Below are 22,866 nucleotides of genomic sequence, written 5' to 3'. Positions count from 1 at the left end.
ACCTCTTATCTACAGTTAGTGGATTACACATTTGATTACTGTGGTTATACCCCATGGGCTTGCACAAACTTTCCACCTCCCTCAGCGCTTCTCTGTCTAACCAGGATTGCCTTCACAATTTGACCCGTCTTTCAAAATGCATTTGCAAGCCATAGTTGGTTAGCAAGGCAATCCTGGTTAGCATTCATCATGGTTAGGCAGTGATGGAAGATGTAATGCTTCTTAGCACTCTCTAAGATTGCAAATGTTATATCTATACCAAGCCTGAATCCCTATCAAAGATACATTCTTCTGAATATGTAAATATATAATCACCATTCACATTTTCCAGGAATTTGATCATTTTTTGGCTACAAAGTTTGCCACAGTGAAAAGATATGGTGGTGAAGGAGCAGAGAGCATGATGGGTTTCTTTCATGAATTGTTAAAGATGTGCTCATACAGTGGGGTGACGGACATCGTACTTGGAATGCCTCATCGAGGCAGACTTAATCTCCTCACTGGCCTTCTTCAGTTTCCACCTGAGGTAAGTGGGGTTTTTTCTTAGGTGTGACTAATTTTGATTTGAAAATACACATTTCCATAAAATTGGTGGCAAAAGCTGCAATGATACTAGATTCTTTGGGGTCGCCCTCTTAGACATGTTTAGAATTTCTTTTGACAACCCAAATGTAACAGTAACAAATATCCTAACACAAAACGATGCATTATTTAACTTGATGTGGAAAAGTCATGTGGAAATGCTGAAACCTTGACCAAAAAGCTTCATTTACTTTAATTTGTTAAATGTATCTAACTCCCTTCCTCCAAAAGGAATTTGAGGTGACAATTCCAAATAACCCACAAGATGAAACATCTGTGAGAAATATTTCTGCTATGTACTCTCCTTGACATTCCTTGTCAAAATCATACTTGATACTTTCACCATTCAGACTGCTTTACATATGTTGCAAGTTCAGAGGATTTTCACCAAAACAGTAAAACAGTGCCACCGTATAGTTACTCTGTGTTCCAACTGAATGTTAAATAGAACTAGTAGCAAATACAGTATTCACAATTGTCTTTGTGACACAGGCCCCTAAACTCTAGCTGAAACATAATGGCTGCCTCACAATGGCAACTTCAAATGCTTCTACGTAGCCATGGTTTTGTACAGAGGTCAAACTATTTGTCCCCCCAGTCCAGTGTTGCATCTTCTGATAAGCAAAGGCCATGGTAGCATCATGTTAGCAGATATTTTAAATTGTAGACACCTGGTGTGGAATCTGGGACCTGTGCAACTGCGCACAACATGTGCTCTGATATGCGTTTGGTACCATGTGAATGCAGCATATGCAGAGCCAATATGGATAGAACAATGGAGCAAGTGGCTTCTAGGGAATCTTGGATTCAAACCCCCATTCAGCTGTGCCTTTGGGCTGGTCTCACTCTCTTAGGCTAACCTTCAAATGGATTGTTATGAAGTGTAAATGGGACAGCCCATGTATGAAGCTCAGAGTTCCCTGAAGAAAGTGAGGGCATAAACAGTATTAGGTCCATTGGAGCCAACTCATGGGGACCAAGGTCTCTTTGCCCTCAATAAAATATTTGAGGGGGTCCGGCCTCCTCTTGTGATCAGTTGTGCTGCGTGGGGCTTACCTCCCTCCCCATATTTTATTCAAGTTGGTAGGGTGGGCTGCAATAGAAGGAGGGCTGAGATTATTATTTTGAGACCTGAATCTAACAAGGGGAAGACCTGGGTCATTGCTCCAAAAGTTTGGGAGCCCCTGTAATAGATGACTGCTTTTGTTCATCTGCATTCAACATACTCTGCAAATGTGTTTGAAACTTCATATTCCTATCCTCCTGTGAAGCTGATGTTCCGTAAAATGCGAGGCTTGAGTGAATTTCCAGACGACTCACCAGCAATTGGAGATGTCCTATCTCACCTGACTGCTTCAGTGGATCTTGATTTCGGGTCTCACCGACCTATTCATGTCATCCTGTTGCCAAACCCTTCCCATCTAGAAGCCATTAACCCTGTGGCAGTTGGCAAAGCAAGGGGGAGGCAGCAGTCTCTGCTCGATGGGGACTACTCTCTAGACAGTTCTGCACAGCCTGGAGACAAAGTCATCTGCCTGCAGGTATTTTGACAGCCAGTGAGCAGGGTTCTGGAAGGGGTATCTTAACATTTCAGACAACTTGATGTGATGTAATGATATAGATAGGACTAATTCTCTGGTCACAGAAAATAGCCTTCAGACATATAGATCTGTTGTATTGTCAAAGCTGAGCAGGGCACAGACTGATCAGTGCTTGGAAGAGAGGTTAAGAGCATGCTATTGGTTTAATTAAATCAGTGACAGCATTTTACTTAGAATTCAAGTTCAAAAAAATATGGAAGGCCTGTGCCTTCTCTAGCAAGTTTCAGATTGAAAGTAGTGGCACTCTGCGCAGGGGTTTGGAATGTGGTGCTTCCTTAATTTCCTGGCAGATGAGTTGCTGCTGCTTTCTGGGAGCCAGCGTGGAAGGGGCTGGTGCATTTGCATGGTGCCAACCACCCTACCGCCCTGCCCCTCCCACTCTCCCAGTAAATAGCAGCAGTGCTTTGCTGGGAGGTCAAGTAAGTGCTGCCACCTCACCCCATCATCTGCCACTTTTGGAAAGCTACACTAAACTTCCTAACTAAAGATTATAGCTGAAACATTTTAATCCCTCCCCCTGAACAAATAAGTCCCCTCAAAGAACTGTCAGAGGTTTCTGACATAACTTCTCAATTTCTTTTTGTAATATAGGTTCACGGTGATGCATCTTTCTCTGGCCAAGGCATTGTTCCTGAAACTTTTACACTTTCCGGTCTACCACATTTTAGAATAGGAGGAAGCATTCATCTCATTGTTAACAATCAGTTAGGCTACACCACTCCAGCAGAGCGAGGGAGGTCATCTCTGTATTGCAGTGATATTGGTATGTATCATGGGATTCTGTGGAGGCGGAATGGTTATATGTTCTAAGGATTGAGAAGGTGAGTGTCTGTGACCAGCAACGGAGTGTATGATACTACCATGTGGGGCAGCTGCATGGGGCGCATTGTGCCCCTGGGTCATGCCCGTGGAGTGGAGCTGCGCTTCGGTGTGAGAAAGCTGCCTTGGCAGCATCCTTGCGCATCACCACCCAGCCGAGGAGAGGGGTGGCAAATTTGCCACTGACTCTCCTCTCTCTGCTCCCAGGTCAGGCTTGACCCAGAAGTGGAGCTGCGGCTTGCAGGTTTGGGCCGTCACACAACAAAGCTTTCTTCGCAGCTTCCTTGCGCACCAGAGCCAGGCTCTGATGGAGTGCCTGGTCGCACCCCCTCAAAAAAATGTTCCTGATGCCATGCTCCCCCAGCTCCCACACTTTGCCACTGTCTGTAACCAGTTTTGAAAGTTAACAACAACAGCAACAATAACAATAATTTACTTGTGCCCTGCCCATTGGACTAGGTTGCCTCTTGAGTGGTTTCCAACAGAATATAAAAACACACATGAAACTTCCCGATATGGGGCTGCCTTCAGGTGTCTATGGAAGGTTGTATAATTGGTTATTTCTTTGACATCTGGCAGGAGGGTGTCCCACAGGGTGGTGCCACTACCAAGATGGCCCTTTCTGGGACGGTATTGCAGGGACAGTAGCTTCTACTTACTCTTATCACTTCTGAGTTCTTTTCCAGAAGTGAGAGGAGTTGGAGAGACTGGACCTGTATCTGACAATGCTTACGGGTGAATGTGAAACTGCAAAAATATAAATAGACTGCTATATTTAAAGTGATTTAATTTAATTATAATCCTGGCTGGTGGCCACAGTGCACCAGACATGGTTTGTGACCAGCCAGGTGCTTGAGAATCCCTTCTGGTTTCGCATTCATAGGCAACAAAAACTGGAGGTGCATCCTGCCTCTCATGAACTGTCACACATTTCTGGTGAGCTGCATTTACCTTAAGTTGGTCATATGTTGTATGAGACTGAAATATTCTTTCTCTCATTCTTAGGCAAGATCGTTGGTTGTGCAGTTATCCATGTAAATGGAGATGACCCTGAAGAAGTAATCCGAGCCACTAGATTAGCTGTTGAATACCAGCGCCATTTTCGTAAGGACGTGATTGTGGATTTGCTGTGCTACCGGCAGTGGGGTCACAATGAACTGGATGAGCCATTCTTCACTAACCCCACCATGTACAAAATTATCAGGTATGGCTTAGTGCAGGGTCCAGGAACCTTTCTTGTGCTGAAGGCTGCATTCCCCCCATGGAAAGCCATCTCAGCCACATTCTAGTAAGACATTGGGCAAGACCTACACACAATCAGATGCCCTTAATCAGGGGTGCCAACTTGAATAAAATATTGGTGGGGCCCATGTCATCCCTGCCCCACATCATTGATCACATGACGCAGTGCACATGCACCATTTGAATGGTAAAGCGAGATGAGCGCCGCAACCCCGAAGTCATTCGCGACTGGACTTAACTGTCAGGGGTCCTTTGCCTTTACTTTTTTAAGTAACACGAAGGTCTACATCTCAGAGACATTTTCTCCTCTGCTTTGATCTTCTTGTAGCAGTCCTTCTTGCAGAGGTAGAAGCTACATTTGCACACTCTGAAAAACTCTAAATCCAATTTACTTCTCAGCAGCTCCCCTCCAAACAGTTAATAGGTGGAAAGGGACTCAGCAGGCCTGATGAAATCTATATGTGGGCCTTTGAAAAATATTTTTAAAATATTTAAATATAATTCCTTCTGTAATGTGTAAAGTAAAGGTAAAGGTAAAGGTACCCCTGCCCGTACGGGCCAGTCTTGACAGACTCTGGGGTTGTGCGCCCATCTCACTTAAGAGGCCAGGGGCCAGCGCTGTCCGGAGACACTTCCGGGTCACGTGGCCAGCGTGACATCGCTGCTCTGGCGAGCCAGAGTCGCACACGGAAACGCCGTTTACCTTCCCGCTGGTAAGCGGTCCCTATTTATCTACTTGCACCCGGAGGTGCTTTCGAACTGCTAGGTTGGCAGGCGCTGGGACCGAGCAGCGGGAGCGCACCCCGCCGCAGGGATTCGAACCGCCGACCTTTCGATCGGCAAGTCCTAGGCGCTGAGGCTTTAACCCACAGCGCCACCTGCGTCCCTAAATGTGTAAAGTACAACTGTTTAAACAAGCATGCTCTACCTGGTCACTTTTATTTTGGAGAAAAAGCAGCTGTGGCGTCCCAGACTGGATTGGGAGTCATTACTGGTTTTCTGCAGCAAGTCACTCCTTTTGGGTTGCTTTTTGCCCATTTGCTGTTTTCAGTGTATGAAGAGATGCACAAGAGGCAGACAGGGAGAGGCAGAGGGAGAGGGAGAGAGAGAGAGGGAGAGGCAGAGGCAGAGGGAGAGGCAGAGGGAGAGGGAGAGGGAGAAAGGGAGAGACAGAGGGAGAGGGGAAGAGGCAGAGGGAGGGGGAGAGGGAGAGAGGGAGAGGCAGAGGGAGAGGGAGAGAGGGAGAGGGAGAACACACTCCCTCAGGTTTACAGGAGTGACTGACATTTACCCCATGCTTCCATTAATAAGCAGGTAGCCACATTCTGTACTAACTGGAGTTTCTGAACCGTTTTAAAAGGGCAGCAGAATGTAGAGGACATGACAGTAATCCAAATAATAGGCAATGCCATACATTTCAATACCATGTTTCCCCTCACAGGTCACGTAAGAGTATTCCAGACACTTATGCAGAGCGTCTGGTAGCCCAGGGACTAATGACACAGGAAGAAGTGTCTGAAATAAGGACTTCCTATTACACTAAACTGAACGAACATCTTGCCAACATGACTTTGTACAGCCCTCCACCCACCAATCTTCAGGCTCATTGGAGTAACATGGTGGAGCCCTCGCCAAGGATCACCACATGGGATACCGGCATGCCAATTCCACTCCTTCAGTTTGTTGGGGTCAAGTCTGTGGAGGTGCCAGCGGAAATGCAGCTGCACAGCCATATTCTGAAGACACACACCCAGGTGCAAAAAATAAAATAAAATATGAAGTTAAACTAACTGAAAGCACATGCCTGCAAGCTGGTTCAGCTCTTTCCTTGTGCACAAACAACGCTTGATGGCTTTAGGGAAGCCGACTAATTCGTTTTTTATAATTACATGCATTTGCATATTGCAAAAAGCTCCTTTTTGTGACATACTAACAACTAAATAGTTTCCTGTAACATTTGCTTATAGGAAGGGATTACTGATTAGCTAAACAAAAGATTGAACTGTTACCGGATAATAGAAATATAACTATTGTACAGAAAGTTGCTTCTTTTGCATACACAAAGTAGCCAAAGCAGATAAACATGTGAAGTAGATAATGCAACTGAATCTCTTGATGATGTGTGATCCAGAAACCAGACAGAAGCTGGGTAGACCTTCCAGAAGTTGAGGTAACAAGGCTGTAATATTTGAATATTTTTGTTTTGTACAGTCAAGAATGCTGAAGATGGAAGAAGGAGTAAAGTTGGACTGGGCCACAGCTGAAACGTTAGCTTTTGGTTCTCTGCTCTGTCAAGGTATTTTATGTTTTGAAATATAATAGTTCTTCTCTTGTGGCTTCTTAGCTACCTTGTGTTCCTTGGGAAGCAAGAGGGATATGAGTTTTTAAAATAAGTATCTTGTACAAAAACTGCCCTCAAAAGTAATCAGTAGAATGCATCCAAAAGGAATACTTAGATACAAGTGCTTGAAGAAATGGATAAAGGGATGTTTCATCAAGAAGGCTTTCATCAATTTGGTTTTGAGATCTGAATAAAAGCCAGCATTGGTTTAAAGAGAATTCCTGCAGGATACTTGGTATCTGTTGTTCTGTTGGTTACTGTGGTGCCTGGGCCCCCGGGGTGGGTGGGCTTGAGCTTCCCTCGTGACACCGGCATTGCTGCAGCTCACCAAGGCAGTGCAAGGGGGCAGCAAAGTCAGGGTGGCATGGACGCACCAGGGGGAAGACCACAGTGGCTCTGCTGCAGTATCCACACAGCCCTGCCCTGTCGGGAGGACACTGGCCACGCCAGGTTGGATAGCTGTACTTTTACTCCATACTTTGCTTTATACAAAGGTTTTAATATTCGCCTGAGTGGACAAGATGTTGGCCGAGGGACATTTAGCCAGAGACACACAATGCTGGTTTGCCAAGAGACGGGTGAAACCTACATCCCTTTGAATCACATGTCGCCAGATCAGAAAGGTTTCCTTGAGGTAAAAGTTGCATTTTTAATCGAGCAGCATTTCACTGACATCATGATCCTACTGTAATCTGCTGTTTATGCTTCTGAAAAGCTGCTTCATAGCTAAGTTTTTGAATAGATGAAAACAAAGATCCCCAGTTTTAAGTGTGCTGAGTTTCTCGCAGTGTCATCAGAAGTCAGTGACCTTGAGGTCAATGGGACTTACTTCTGGGTAAATGTGTATGTTGCTACTTCCTATGTCCACCCCTGCATTAACCCTCTTTTAAAAAATAACTGGTAGCCTCCTGCAGTAGTTATGATTAAAAAAGAAAATGCTTTTTTGTGTGTGGCATGCATATTTCTTGACGAACCACTGTTTAGCTTACGAGTTCTCACATTCTTTCTCTGTTAGGTGAGCAACAGCCCCCTCTCAGAAGAAGCTGTGCTTGGCTTTGAGTATGGAATGAGCATTGAGAGCCCCCAATTGTTGCCTATTTGGGAGGCTCAGTTTGGTGATTTCTTTAATGGAGCTCAGATAATATTTGATACATTTATCTCTGGAGGTGAGATTCCAATGCCAGTGCCAAACAGAAATGCATTTAGATCTGTTTTTATTATTCTTGCTTACTCACACGTGCTTCCCCTAATATCTCATCACTTCAGACTTTCTTTTATATGTTGCTCCACATTTAATTAGGTTTCATTTTTATTTTAATGCTTTGTTAGCCACCTTAAGTGAGCTTCTAAAAGACAAGGCTTAAATTCTATTTAATTAATAGTTTCATTTGGGCCATTCACAATTCTAAATACTCTACTAGGGAGTAAGTCTCATGGATCAGACTTATTTCTGAGTAGACATACATAGGATTGTGCCGTTGGCTGATCACTCAGTGATTGGCAGCTGAGTGTATGAGCTGTTTTCATGGAAAAGCATTGGGTGTGCAGTGGTATCGAGTGATAAGAAAGCCGTTTCTGTTGTGTATAGGCTTTGTGGTCATTTCACACACGCAGATCATCACTTGATGCTATAGCCCTCAGGTGTCATGTACAGACGTGTGAGCTCAGCCACAGTAGAGGTGACTTTCAGCTTGCAGTTTAATGTGTTTCTTATGTCCAAGAGGAAGATGTGTGAAACCTTTGGGATTGCAATATTGTAGTGTTTCAGAGATCTTTCTGAAGAAGAAGAAGAAGAAGAGTTTGGATTTGATATCCCGCCTTTCACTCCCTTTAAGGAGTCTCAAAGCGGCTAACATTCTCCTTTCCCTTCCTCCCCCACAACAAACACTCTGTGAGGTGAGTGGGGCTGAGAGACTTCAAAGAAGTGTGACTAGCCCAAGGTCACCCAGCAGCTGCATGTGGAGGAGCGGAGACGCGAACCTGGTTCCCCAGATTAGGAGTCTACTGCTCTTAACCACTACACCACACTGGTTCACTTTGTTCTTGGGTGAACAACACACTTTGTTCTTGGGTCGCTATGTAAACAATAAGAGGAAAGTGTAAGTGAATGTTCATAAAATCTGACCTCTGTATCAATTGAAGTGTATCACAAATGGTCTTTCCTGCAGCAAGAAGAGCAATTAGATACTATATTAGCTGAAGGATGGGTAAGATCACAACATAGAAAGTGACCCATTCTGAGTGATGAGGATCTTCTTGTGTGGACTGTGATAATGTAGAATCCTGGCATCTAAAATGAATCAGTCTTCCTTTCTCCACTCCAGGGGAAGCAAAGTGGCTTCTACAGAGTGGAATAGTCGTTCTTCTCCCACATGGGTATGACGGTGCTGGACCGGAGCATTCTTCTTGCCGAATTGAACGTTTCTTGCAGGTAGCCAGACATGACATGTTCTACAAGCTCATGCTTCCCATGCTTTACATGCATAAGGTTCCGGGTTCAATTTTTGGCATCTCTAGGTTCATGGAGGATAAGGCTGTCAATGGCTATGACTGTTGTTATTTACTAAATTTGTATGCCGCCCTTCATCTGTAGATCGCAGGGCAGTTCACAACATAAAAATACAACATAAAACAAAAAAATACATGATGCAAACAAGAACAAGCACAAGCCAATAACACTCCCTCTCCTCACCCATGATGGTTGTATATTACCTCCATGATCGGAGGCACCTTACTTCTCAATGTAAGCTACTAGGAAATGAGAGCAGGGAAGGGATCTTGCTAGTGGGCTGCTGCGGGAAACGGGACCTTGGGCTGGATAGCTGTTACTGTTCATATTCTGGGAAAGGTGAGGCTGACACTTCAAGCACTGTCTTATACCACATCAGGTAATTTCCAGCTCAGCTATGTTCAGACTTGGCCAGGATGAGAGAAGTACTTTTTACATGGCTATATTGTGAAAGATTGTTCTAGAGAATCTGTCCTGCTACGCACCAGTCAATTGTAGAGAAGTTTGCAGACACAAATTGCCATTGCAATTTATAAAACTACAAGTGAGGAACTCAAACTATATCCTTGTTCTTCCTGTGTGCAGCAATTATTCTGTCTGTGGTGTTTCTTCCTGTTCTTGTAAGATGTGTCTTTCTTTCCTCTGGTTGTTGCTATAAATAAAAAATTGTCCAGTAGCACCTTAGAGACCAACTAAGTTTGTTCTGGATATAAGCTTTTGTGTGCATGGACACTTACCCCTTACCTTTCCTGCCCCAACCTGGCCACAGTGATCCATGCGACGGTCATCTCCAGGCTTGACTACTGTAATTCGCTGTACGCGGGGCTGCCCTTGAAGCTGTCCCAGAAACTGCAGCGGGTGCAGAATGCTGAAGCGAGGCTCCTCACGGGGTCTCTGCCATGGGAGCATATTCACCCAGTGCTTTTCCAGCTGCACTGGCTCCTGGTGGAGTACAGGGTCAGATTTAAGGTGCTGCTTTTGACCTTTAAAGCCCTTCACGGCCTCGGACCCTCGGACCTACGGGACTGCCTCTCCCAGTAGAATCATAGAATCATAGAATCATAGAGTTGGAAGAGACCACAAGGGCCATCGAGTCCAACCCCCTGCCAAGCAGGAAACACCATCAGAGCACTCCTGACATATGGTTGTCAAGCCTCTGCTTAAAGACCTCCAAAGAAGGAGACTCCACCACACTCCTTGGCAGCAAATTCCACTGTCAAACAGCTCTTACTGCCACGGAAAGCCTCAAGGTCCATAAATAGCAACACCCTAGTGGTCCCGGGCCCTAAGGAAGTTAGATTAGCTTCAACCAGAGCCAGGGCCTTTTCAACTCTGGCTCCGGCCTGGTGGAACGCTCTGCCTCATGAGACCAGGGCCCTGCGGGATCTGATTTCTTTCCGCAGCGCCTGTAAGACAGAGTTGTTCCACCTGGCCTTTGGCTTGGAGCCCTCTTTTTTCTTTTCCTTCTCCTCCTGCGATGCTATATTTTAATATTTTAATGTTTCAATATTTTAATGTTGTATTTTAATTTTGTTTTTAAGTTGTAATCATTCAACTTGTTTTTATTATTGGTTGTAAGCCGCCCTGAGCCTGGCCTTGGCTGGGAAGGGCGGGGTATAAATAATAATAATAATAATAATAATAATAATAATAATAATAATTCAGATACTGGTTGTTGCTGTTATCCATCATGCCTTGGGCAAAGCTGATATCCCATTGTTGTTTCAGAAATTTCTCCATTGCTCTGTCCCTGTGCTCGTTGTTTTGCAACTTTAAAAACAGCAGCTGTACTTTTTTTTTTAATTTGTTTTGCATTTTTTGTTCATTTGTTTCACAGATGTGTGATAGCTCAGAGGAGGGTGTGGATGGTGACCATGTCAACATGTGTGTTGTGCACCCAACAACCCCAGCACAGTATTTCCACTTACTCCGTAGACAGATGGTTCGAAACTTCCGGAAACCTTTGATTGTTGCTTCTCCAAAAACTCTGCTCAGGTTGCCTGTGCGTAGAAAGATTTCTTGCTTTGCTTGCTACTCCTAATTATTCTAAAACATCACTTGTTAGCACAGCCACACACTGTCAAAATTACAGTTTTTTCATGTAGGTCCTGTAACTTCCTTTGTAGTTCCAATAACATATGGGCGAATGGACCTCTGGACAGGGGCAGTGGTGTGGTTACCGGTAATTCCCACCTGAATGTTGCCAACCTGGGTGTGGGAGCTAACCATGTTACTGGACCTACACATGTGATCCCTTTGTATGTATACAGTGGTACCTCGGGTTAAGAACTTAATTCGTTCCAGAGGCCCGTTCGTAACCTGAAACTGTTCTTAACCTGAGGTACCACTTTAGCTAATGGGGCCTCCTGCTGCCGCCGCACGATTTCTGTTCTCATCCTCAAGCAAAGTTCTTTAACCCAAGGTACTATTTCTGGGTTAGCGGAGTCTGTAACCTGAAGCGTCTGTAGCCTGAGGTACCACTGTATTACCAAAATGCCATTGGAAAAAAATCAGGGAAGTAAATCTGTGTTGCTCTGGATTCATCCTATGCTGTATTAGGCATAAGATGTTTGGAAGGGTCATTTTTTTTTATTTGACTCTATATGTGTTTGTGTTTGTGTAATTGTGTGTGTGTGTGTGTGTGTGTGCGCGCACACACACAAACATACCTACATTATTGAACATGATCTGTTATTTAAATGACCTTTCTATGTGTTTAATATTTTACATTTCATCTAACTTCTAACCCATTCCTCAAAATTTTTATGTGAAAGATCTATCACTTCAGTGGGATATACTTGTCTTGCACTTTTGACTATTCATGGATGTTTATCAAGAATCTTAGACATCTTAATGACCAAACAGTTTTATTAGCTAATATTTCCATACTTGTTCCTAAGTTGTCCCCAGCTAGTCATATAAATCCAGTGCTTTTTTTCTGGGGGGGGATGCGAGGATATGAAGACCCCTCAACATTTTGTGACTCTTAAGTTTGGCCTCATTGAGGGGCAGTATTTCAATATGAGAAGGAAAAAGAGTACCCCTAAACATTTCATTTAGAAAAAAAACACTGTATAAATCTAATGGTTCTGAAATTTGTCATGCTTAGACACTTTACAGTTGCTGAGTGAAATATCTAGCTCTTCAAATGTACTTCATATGCATACATTCAGCCCCCCCCCCTTCCTTTCTATAGGCTGCTGCGTCAAGCTTAGTAGAAATGGCCTCAGGAACAACGTTCAGACCAGTTATTGGTGATTCGACGGTGGATCCAAAAAAGTAACTGGAACTGCGGTCTTGTCTTTAGTATTCAACATTCCAAATAGTGTTAGGCAGTAAAATAGCACGATAGCGCACGACGAAGTGAAAAATTTAAGCATGACTGAGACTCATAGATTTAGAATGAAGATTAAGGCTGCAATCCTATACCTGCTTACCTGGAAGTAAGCCCTGTTTAATGCTGTCAGGATCCAATGGCTTGAGTAAAACATGTTTCTCTGATTTAACTAGTTGCTTTTGATTACGGTATGTCCATAAAAGACAGGCGTGGGGTGCTGGATATTCAGCCTTTTGCTTTGTGGGTGACTGGATTACCAGCTGGAAGATTGACAGGGGCCTGGCACTGCCATATTGTGCTGGCAGGATTGTGTATATCTGACATGGTCCTATGGGATAGATTGGATTAACACATGTACTGTTACCTGGAGACAGGTAGGGATGTAGTGTGCATGTACAAGTGGCAATACACACCTGGTCCCTGTTTGCCTGTGCTGAGTCTCCTGTTCCCTTTGTGCTCAGGCCCCTGGGATGTCTTGTTCCCTGTAAAGTCATAGGTTTCAGTTGTACGTGCCTATAGTATAAAAGCAGAATCATTATCTTCATATTATTTCCTAGATTTATATCCTGCCCTTCTTCCAAGGCAGAACAAGAGCAATGTTTTAAACCTAAAAAAAACCCAAACACCTCTGTAGGGGGAGTGCCCAAAGTCACCCAGTGAGTAGTATGGATGACCAGGGAGTTTGAAGCTGGGTCCATGCATAGCCCACTGGTGAGCAGCCTGTTTTATGCAGCCTTAACATTTTTTATGCTGTACTCAAGGTCTGAAACTTCCTCATTCTTCTCTTCCATCATCTCCTTATTTTTCATAATTTAAAGTATTTCTCCCCTCTTTCTATGTAGCTTCTGAATAGCTGGATATCTTGTGAAAATAAACTGACTTTTAAAAAATGTTTTCCTTTTCCTTAAGAAAAGAAGCCCCACTCCCAGCTGTCTGAGACAAATTGGCAGGCTTCTCCCATATTCTGTGTCTGTAAATGCTTCTCTTTCCCCTGCCTGAAGTATATATTTTAAGCACCTACTCTATTATTCTGATTGCAAATTGTTTTAACTAATTTTAATACTGTATTCTTAACATGACATGTAACCTGCCCTGGGACCTTATAGTGAAGGGTGGGTGAGAAATCTAGTATCTAAAAACAATATTGTAGTACACTAAAGTAAAGTAGGAATTACTTTCACTTGCTTTTCAGAACCATAGGTGTATAGGTCTTTTTATTATTTTATATTATTTTAAATCCCATGCTTACTTATTTGAGTAAAACCTCATCAAACTCAGTGGAGCTTACCGTACTTCTGATTAGACCTGCATACGGCTGGGAATTCTAATCTGAGGTAGCCATGGTGAAAATTGGAGTAGGGCAGTCTTTATTCCGGCATAGTTAATCCAGAACGCGTTTATCTTTGGCTCAGCCTAGTCTCTGTTCTTGTTCCCCCCATTACTGACATGCAGTTCCTGAAATATTACTCCTGAGAGTTTACAGCTCTCTAAAGAAAACAGGTTGCCCATCTCTGCTTTAACCACTACACTGGCTCTCTTTTAAGTTAATCAGACATCAACATCTGGGTGTGTGAATGGAATAGATGCATGGTCTTTTTGGGAATTGTCTTTGGATCCTTTAAATTATTCCAACCTTTCTTCCGTGCAGTGTGAGCAGAGTAATTCTCTGTTCTGGAAAACATTACTATTCTCTGTCAAAACACCGGGAGATGCTTGAAGAAAAGAAGCAAAATACAGCAATTATCAGATTAGAAGAACTGTGTCCTTTTCCGATAGAAGCTCTTCAGCAAGAGATGAAAAGATTTACTAATGCAAAAGGTTGGTGGGCTCGTGACTCTTCGAAAGGACTTGGCCAAAACCTGTTCACTTAGCTGCTTTAGACTAATGTGCTGCAGTCCTTTGAGAACAGGGGCTCTAAAGCTTAATAATAAGAGGCTGTGGCCAACATTGACTGAACATATAGAGACCTCCCCATCTGGCCCACCAGGCTGTTTTCCCAAAGCCACACCCACTTGTGTAACGTCAGGTGTGGGGAAGGTAGAAGCTGATGCAGGGGGAGTTCAATCCTGCTCAGCTTAGTTGTGCCATCCAGTTTCCATGTGGTGTCCAAATCCTGCTTGGACAGTATGTTGCACCCCCAAACACATACATAATTGAGGGCCAATTATGGCAGTTTGGCAAGACAACCCACCTGTCAATCAACTATTATCAATATGACATCAGATGATTGAGACGTGGGTGGTCCTGCCAACTTGTCAACGTTGGTCCTCAGGGGAGCGGGAGATAAAGATCTGGCCCACCAGGCCTAAAAGGGTTTTATTTATTTATTATATTTACATATAACCTTTATCTTCCCAGAAGCACAAATGGTTGCACATGGTTCTCTTCCTCCCCATTTCATCTCACAGCAGCCCTGTGAGGGAGGTTAGGCTAAGAGATGGCGACTGGCCCAAGGTCACCCAGGAAGCTTCATGGCTGAGTGGGAATTCAAACTCTGCTCTCCCAGGCCCAGCACTCTAAAACCATGATGCCACACTGGTTCCTCTCCCCTGGTATATAAGCAGAGGAGAGCCTATGGATTAGCCAGAATTCATAGGACAAAGCAATACCTATTGTTGCCTCTTATTTTTTGCTCAGAATTTATATGGAGTCAAGAGGAGCCACAGAATATGGGGCCCTGGGCGTTTGTGTCACCAAGATTTGAGAAGCAACTGGCCTGTAAGGTAAGATTCCACTATTCTGTGACATTGGGGTAAGTTAACCATTAGCTGAGCCTTAAATGCCTCAAATCAGTTTTTGCCATTCTTGCTACCACAATGGACTGAAGACTAAGCAGGTTTGTATTTGCTTAGACCATGGGGGTCCACTAATAGGGCTCCCCAGGTGGTCTCCATGGCCAGCCTGAAGCAGGCAGGGTAAGGTGCTCCTTAAGGTATGGTTACCAGATGTCCCTGTTTCCCGGGGACATTCCCCAGATTTACAAATCTGTCCCCGGACAAAGTCCGTCCCTGGAATGTCCCCGGATTTCATTTAATGTCCCCGGATTTATATTTTAGGTATTGTAGATTTATTAGTAGGGAATGAATATTGTGTGATTGGTTCAACAGCACACAACACATCATATGGGGACTTCCAGTGAGGCAAAATGGCGGGCGCCACGGCAGCGAGCAGCTCCTGAAGCCAGCCAGAGCCAACTGTGCTACCAGGCTGGCTCTGGGCTGCTGAGACTGCCGCTGCCGACGTTACTGCTGAAGGGGAACCGGGGATGCCTGGCGCGTCAACTGGGGGAACCGCTGACCCCCTCCCCCACGACCTAAATCAAGCCGGGAGCGAGAGTGCCTGGCCACCCAGGGCCAGGAAAGCCCTAGAGTTGACGCAGGGAGAAGGAGGAGAGGAGAAGGAGAAGGAAGAGAGAGAAAGAGGAAGGAGAAAAAAGAGAGGAGCCCCGACCTTGCTGCGCCACTGCCACTGCCAGCATTGAGGGGGAGGGAAAAGTGTCTCCGGATTCTTTGAAAAAAATCTGGTAACCTTACCTTAAGGTAACCTGGTCCTGAATTGTTCATGGCTTTGTATACAAGAACTTCAAACCTGGAGTTATGCATATCAGTTTGAGTTCCATGATAGGCAGAACATAAATGTTATAATAGTAATGGATTTTTACTGATTGATAACATTGTATTCTAGCAGTACCTATAGGCAATGCTAGAACTTTTTAATGTTGCACACCACCCTGGGAGCTTTTGATATATGGCAGTATATAAGTTGAATAAACAACAACAACTTGGATTTCAGTGGAATTAAAACTGAAATCCTCTCTCTACTTTTTGGGGAACAAAACCCAATGAACACAGTGAGACTTCCTTCTGAACAATTACAGGCCTGTAAAACACACCTGTGATGGGATGATGAGCTGCTTGTGCGTAAAGCTTAGTCCCTCAGGGTTTGGCTTGGTTATCAAAGCTCTGTCTATAGCGGAGCCCCTTAAACATGACTCCCTCAATCGCTGGCAGAATCCGACAGTGGGCGTTTGCGGAAGCGCTTCCAACATAGAAGCTCCTTAACGGAAACGCGTCTTCGGGATTCTCGGCGCGACAGTTTACGGCGAGGGGTGGGTGTCCCTATAGGAGGTCCTGAAACTTCCCCACTGTTTTCGCTGGAAGTCTCTCTGAGCCATCCCTCCAACTCACTTTCCCTTGGAGCTCCTTCTCTCCCCCTGCTGGTTCCCTCCTCTGCTGCCGAGTCTCTCCTAACCTCCGTGAGCCCTTCCACCACCTGCCCTCCTGATGGCAGTTCCCTGACATCCACCTCCCCTCCAGGGCCCCCTTCACCCCCTCCCGCCCCTTCCTCCACGGGCGGTGAGGGTGCAAAACCCCAGAAAGAACCTCCCTCATCTTCCGAAGACTCGAACACTTCCCTCCACCGGTTGCCGTCCCTTGTCCCCGAGTACTCCTCCTCCTCGGAATCTACTCCTTCTTCCAGCTCCGATTCTGGGAACCCTTCGAACTCTTCTTCCTCGTCGGTGGTGCCAAAGTGTTCCCTCCGGAACCTCGTTACAGACTGAGGTTTCCTTGGGAACCGTTGATGAAACGTTTCTATTAAAACCTCGTCGTTGACTTCCTCTGCAGTTACCCAGGTGTTTTCTGACTCTGGTTCCCCTTCCCAAGCCACCAAATCCTCCACCTGGTTACCCTTCCACCTGGAGTCAATGATTTCCGCCACGTGGCTGTTGCGTTCCCTTTCTTCTATGACTGGTCCCTGTGTGACCTCCCCTTCACGTCCCCCCCTGTACGGTGACAGTAATGACCTGTGGAATACTGGGTGTAGTTTCATGTGGTTCGGTAACCTGAGTTTGAACGCCACTGGATTGACCTGTTGTATGACCTCAAATGGTCCCAATCTTTTGGGTCTCAATTTCTTACAACCCCCTTTGAACGGCAACCCTTGTGTCGATAGCCACACCTGGTCCCCCACCCTTATGGTTTCACCTTCCCTTCTGTTCCTGTCTGCCTGCTTCTTGTATTCTTCTTTGGCCCTTTCTAGGTTGAGTTGGAGCTGACGATGGATCGCTTCCATCTCTTCTACAAAATGTTCTGCTGCCGGGACACTCCATCTTTCCCCTCCTTCCCCTGGAAATGCCCTGGGATGACACCCATAGTTGGCCAAAAAGGGACTCATCCCTGTGGACACATTCTCCGCATTATTGTAGGCAAATTCTGCCAGGGCCAACTTTTCTACCCAATCATTTTCTCTGTCATTGACATAACACCTCAAGTATTGTTGGAGGATACTGTTTGCTCTTTCCGCCTGCCCGTTGGTTTCTGGGTGTCGGGCAGTCGAAAAATTAACCTCTACGTGCAGTAAGCTCATGAGCTTCCTCCAGAACCTGGACGTAAATTGTTTCCCTCGGTCTGAAACCACCCTCAAGGGGGCGCCATGCAACCTAAAAACGTGTTCTACAAACAACTTGGCTGTCTCTTCTGCCGTGACCGCATGTGAGCATGCTATAAAGTGGCACATCTTGGTTAACAGGTCTACTACAACCATGATGGCTGTTTTTCCCTTGGATTTCGGCAGATCCGTCATAAAATCTATGGATACTGCCTCCCATGGTCGTTCTGGTGTGGGTAGTGGTTCCAATAACCCCGCCGGTGCCCGCCTCTCCCCTTTTGCTCGCTGGCATCGGTCACACCCTCTTACATACTCCCTTACATCTTCCTGCACCTTGGGCCACCAAAACTCCCTGGTAACCAACCACATGGTTTTGTGTTGCCCGAAGTGCCCCGCTGTGGGGCTGTCGTGCAACTGTTTGAGTACCCTCCCCCTCAATTCTCCTTCGGGTATATACAGTGCTCCTTTGTAATACAATGCCCCGTTCCTTTCCTCAAAACCTCCTGGGTTTTCTCCCTCCCTCCGGAGTCCTCTGAGCTTATCCTGTGCGTATTCATCATTCTGAGTTCCCTCTACCAGTTCTCTTTGCCCCACCAATGCCGCCCCACACACCCAGTGGTCCTCTGGGATGATATGTCTCTCTTCTGGCGCTCCCTCCCCCTCCAAATATTCTGGTTTTCGAGAGAGAGCGTCCGCCCCGACGTTTTCCGGGCCTGGCACGTAGCAAATTTCAAAGTGGAATTTGGAGAACTCCTGGGCCCATCTCACTTGTCGTTGGTTGAGTACTCGTGCCGTTCTCCAATACTCTAGATTCTTGTGGTCAGTGCACACTTGGACTTTGTGTTGTGCACCAATTAGTAAGTGCCGCCATCTTCGGAACGCTTCATGAATGGCGAGTAGTTCTCGGTCATACACGGTGTAGTTCCTCTCGGATTTATTCAACTTTCGCGAGAAGAAGGCACATGGTCTCCACTCTGACTCACTCTTCCCCAGCTGCAGAAGCACCGCCCCTACTGCCCGGTCTGATGCATCAGTTTCTACTCTCATCGGTTTTTGTAGATCCACATGCAGGAGCTGTTCTTCAGACGCGAATGCTTTCTTTAACTCTTCAAACGCTCGCTGCGCCTCTACCGTCCAAACAAATTTCTTCTTGCTGCTGAGACAATCAGTGATGGGAGCCGTCAAGTGGGCAAAGTTCTTGATGAACTTCCGATAGAAGTTTCCAAACCCTAGGAACCTTTGCACGTCCTTCTTCATTTTCGGGGTCTTCCATTCCAGTACCGCCTGAACCTTGCCGGGATCCATGGCCAATCCCTTGTCTGACAAGCGGTACCCCAGGAATTCCACCTCCTTTGTATGAAACTGACACTTCTCCAGTTTCACCCACAGCTGGTTTGCTTGCAGCTTGCCCAGTACTTCCCGGACGTCCCGTACATGCTGCTCCTCGTTCTCTGAGTATACCAACACGTCATCTAAGAAGGCCACGCAATTCTTGTAAAGCAAAGGCCCCAGGACGTGGTTCATGAATGATTGAAAACAGGCTGAGCCTGCTTGTAGACCGAAGGGCATAACGAGATACTCAAAAGCCCCTAAAGGGGTGAACATGGTGGTTTTCCATTCATCCCCCTTCCTTATCCGTATCAGGTTATACGCCCCCCTCAGGTCCAATTTGGTAAAAATCTTTCCCTTCCTCACCCGGGTCAAAATGTCATCAATTCTGGGCATGGGGAAAGCCACGGGTTCTGACACGGCATTCAGGGCCCTGTAATCCACTACAAGCCTGGGCTTATCCGTGTTTTTCTTGTCCACAAAAAACACTGGGCTGCCCCCCACCGCTCTTGACTCTCTGATGAAACCTCGTTTCAGGTTTTTGTCAATGAACTCCCTTAACTCCTGCATCTCCCTATCGGACATGGCATACAGCTTGCCCACTGGCAGCTGGGCCCCAGGGAGTAGGTTGATTTGGCAGTCAAAGGGTCTATGCGGGGGCAGTTTATCTGCTTCTCTTTCGCTGAAGACGTTACCCAGGTCGGCGTATTGTCGAGGCACCTTCCCTTTATCAGTTACTTTCGTCCCTGCTAGAGTGGCCTTGGCTCCTCCCTGAGCCTTCCCCTCCTTGCAGTGTTCTAGGCAATGTGCTGACCCAAAGGAAACTACCCGCTGGTGCCCTCCCACTAGCGGATCATGTAGCGCTAGCCAGCTCATCCCCAAAATAATAGGCGCTCCCCCCAGGGTGGCCACATTAAACGCTATCAGCTCCGTGTGTCTTGCCACCTTCATGATCATTGGGATAGTCTGTTGGTTAACTTCTCCCCACAACAGCTCCCTCCCATCAATCGTGGTCACCTGCAAGGGTTACTTAAAGGGATAGTCTGTATCTGGTGTTCGGCTGCAAACTCCTTGCTCATAAAATTACAGGAGCTGCCTGAGTCCAATAGCGCCTTTATCTTTAGTGGGTGTCCGTTTGGCAGCTCTAGCAACACCTCTACTACCAGCGTTGGTCTTGGGGGTTCCGGCGTGGGCACATTCACTGCTCTTTGGCCTGGCTGCTGTGCCCCGATGCTGGCAGCCAGGCATTGGCTTTTACTTGCTCCTTAACCCCCTCCTCCTCACCCCCAACAGCTCCCGCCATCCCTTGCCATTCCTTCCTTTGCGGGCAGACTCTGGCAAAGTGACCTGGCTGTTGGCAGAGGAAACATTTCTTGGCGCTCTTTCCCTCCTTCTTCCGCCCTTCATTGGGGTTTGAAACTCCCCGCGCGCGCGCGCTGTTCCAATTTCCATCGGCTCTACTGGCGGGGAATGCTGCTCTGGAATCCCTGGAATGCGGAAATCACTCCAACATTCCCCTTTCCCTTCCCGCTTCTCCAAAGCTCTCGCCTCCTGGCGTGCTCCTATGGCCAGCGCGGATTTGGTCAGCTGGTCCATAGACTCCGCCCTGGGCGCCCGGGAAAGTTCGTCCTTCACCGCCGAAGATAGCCCTTCTTCGAACAGCATTTGTATCGGTTCCGCCGACAGGTCCCACCCCAATGTATGGATCAACATGGTGAACTCAGTCCAGTACTCACGGACGGATCGGTTCCCCTGTTTACACGCCATTAACTGTCTGTGCACTACCCCCTGCTCAATCTCGCTGGAAAACATCAGATCCATGGCGCGAAAAAACTTTCTCGAGTCCTTTAGGGCGTCATTATTCGCTGCCATCAGGGGCCTCACCCAGTCTTTCGCCCCCCCCCCTTCGAGATGCCCAATCACAAACGCTACCCTTGATTCCTCATCGGGAAAGTCATCAAACTGCAGACTGAGGGCGTATTGCATCTCTGTCCTAAAGGCTTGATAGTTTCTGGGATCACCCCCAAACTTTTGTACCAATCCTGGCACCTTCCTTGCGAGTGGGGTGGTCTTTCCCTTTTCTGCATCCTGAGCCCGCCTCTCCTCAAGCCTCGCCGTTTGCAGCGCTAGCTGGACTTCCAACACCCTGTACCTTTCTTCCAGGCTTGGACCCGCTCCAGCTCCTCCTGCGTCTCCGGCTCCGGTTGGGTTGCCCATGTTGCCTTTCCTTGCACAAGCGGCTTTCAGGGACTGTCGGATTGCTGTGATGGGATGATGAGCTGCTTGTGCGTAAAGCTTAGTCCCTCAGGGTTTGGCTTGGTTATCAAAGCTCTGTCTATAGCGGAGCCCCTTAAACATGACTCCCTCAATCGCTGGCAGAATCCGACAGTGGGCGTTTGCGGAAGCGCTTCCAACATAGAAGCTCCTTAACGGAAACGCGTCTTCGGGATTCTCGGCGCGACAGTTTACGGCGAGGGGTGGGTGTCCCTATAGGAGGTCCTGAAACTTCCCCACTGTTTTCGCTGGAAGTCTCTCTGAGCCATCCCTCCGTCTCACTTTCCCTTGGAGCTCCTTCTCTCCCCCTGCTGGTTCCCTCCTCTGCTGCCGAGTCTCTCCTAACCTCCGTGAGCCCTTCCACCACCTGCCCTCCTGACGGCAGTTCCCTGACAACACCCAATACATTTTCTTGCAAAATGTGGGAGACTTTTGATCAATTTCTGATCTTTTAAAGGAGCTTTGGTTCTAAACCACATAGGAGCGTCCCACTTGTCTGTTTTGCCTGTGGCCGGCTTGAGGAGCTAGGTGTGCAGTTCTAAGGGGGTCTTATAATGTTGGCTTCCTGAGATGTATGCTGAAGCCAAGACAGAGCCATAGAAGAGAAAATAAAAAGGGTGCATACCGGTTATGTAGTACAGGTTTATCTTTCACAATAATATTGTTTGCAGAATAATGGTGAAGACTGCAGTCGTTCACATAGTTTGGCTTGGACTCCTATTCCAAGTACATCTACTAGGGAGTTGTTGTTGCTTTTGGCACCTGTCTGTCTCAAGAGACAATGGAGTGCACCTTTGTGAGTGAAAGCAAAGTGCTGGAGAATCACAGCACCCACTGTGGCTGCAGAGACTGGTAACTTATAGCTTGCTCCCTCCTGTGTTTTGGCAGCGTCGAAGTGACCACTCCAGGGCACAAGCCTGGGCAGTGCCTATGGAAATCCTGGGCTGCCCATATGACAAGACCCCCTCTCATCCTCACTGATGAAACCCATCGAACACAGCCAGGTTAATTCCGAGTAAACATGCTAAGGATTGTGTTGCTCCATTTGAGTCAGGTAGCCTGTGTACAAGATTGCAGCCCAGTTTATTAATTTAATAACTGTTTAATTTGGACAGATAATAAGTAGTTTGTAATGCTGCCTTTCTAACTTAATTGCAGCTCCATCTTGTCAGTAGACCTGCGTTACCAGCACCTGCAGTGGGCATTGGAATGTTACACCAAAAACAGCAGGAAGACCTTCTCACCAAAACATTTGCTTGAGACCTATGAACTGTGTTAATTCTTGAAGGTTAAAACAAGGTCTTAGTGAATGAGAATGTTACAAACCTGAATGTAATCATGAGGCATGTTGTTTACAATTGTATATTGGGTACAAGCCAGCTAAAGTTCATTTCAGTATATACTTAAGCATGTATTTAAATCTGCACCCTTGGATGGAGCGTAA

At 46.3% G+C, this 22,866-nt stretch overlaps 1 protein-coding gene across 3 annotated transcripts in view; it reads left to right on the top strand.

Moving 5' to 3' along the window:
- DHTKD1 (dehydrogenase E1 and transketolase domain containing 1) overlaps positions 1-22,866 on the top strand; it is a 31,130-nt gene extending 8,264 nt beyond the window's left edge. For 2 of the 3 annotated variants that reach the window (XM_079993304.1, XM_079993303.1), the window contains exons 4-17: positions 332-526; positions 1,854-2,123; positions 2,775-2,946; positions 4,008-4,206; positions 5,686-5,998; positions 6,456-6,540; positions 7,080-7,219; positions 7,601-7,751; positions 8,910-9,016; positions 10,932-11,096; positions 12,291-12,373; positions 14,080-14,249; positions 15,069-15,154; positions 22,581-22,866. In XM_079993304.1, the coding sequence (XP_079849430.1) occupies positions 332-526; positions 1,854-2,123; positions 2,775-2,946; positions 4,008-4,206; positions 5,686-5,998; positions 6,456-6,540; positions 7,080-7,219; positions 7,601-7,751; positions 8,910-9,016; positions 10,932-11,096; positions 12,291-12,373; positions 14,080-14,249; positions 15,069-15,154; positions 22,581-22,682 (2,238 nt within the window). In that variant the 3' untranslated portion in view covers positions 22,683-22,866. Of the gene's footprint in view, positions 1-331; positions 527-1,853; positions 2,124-2,774; positions 2,947-4,007; positions 4,207-5,685; positions 5,999-6,455; positions 6,541-7,079; positions 7,220-7,600; positions 7,752-8,909; positions 9,017-10,931; positions 11,097-12,290; positions 12,374-12,988; positions 13,143-14,079; positions 14,250-15,068; positions 15,155-22,580 lie in introns of those variants that run through there. The other variant, XR_013843020.1, reaches the window with a different exon arrangement.

This window comes from Podarcis cretensis, assembly GCF_951804945.1.
Source record: "Podarcis cretensis genome assembly, chromosome: 10".
In the NCBI taxonomy this organism is placed as follows: Eukaryota; Metazoa; Chordata; class Lepidosauria; order Squamata; family Lacertidae; genus Podarcis; species Podarcis cretensis.
This window is presented reverse-complemented; position numbering and strand designations above follow the sequence as displayed.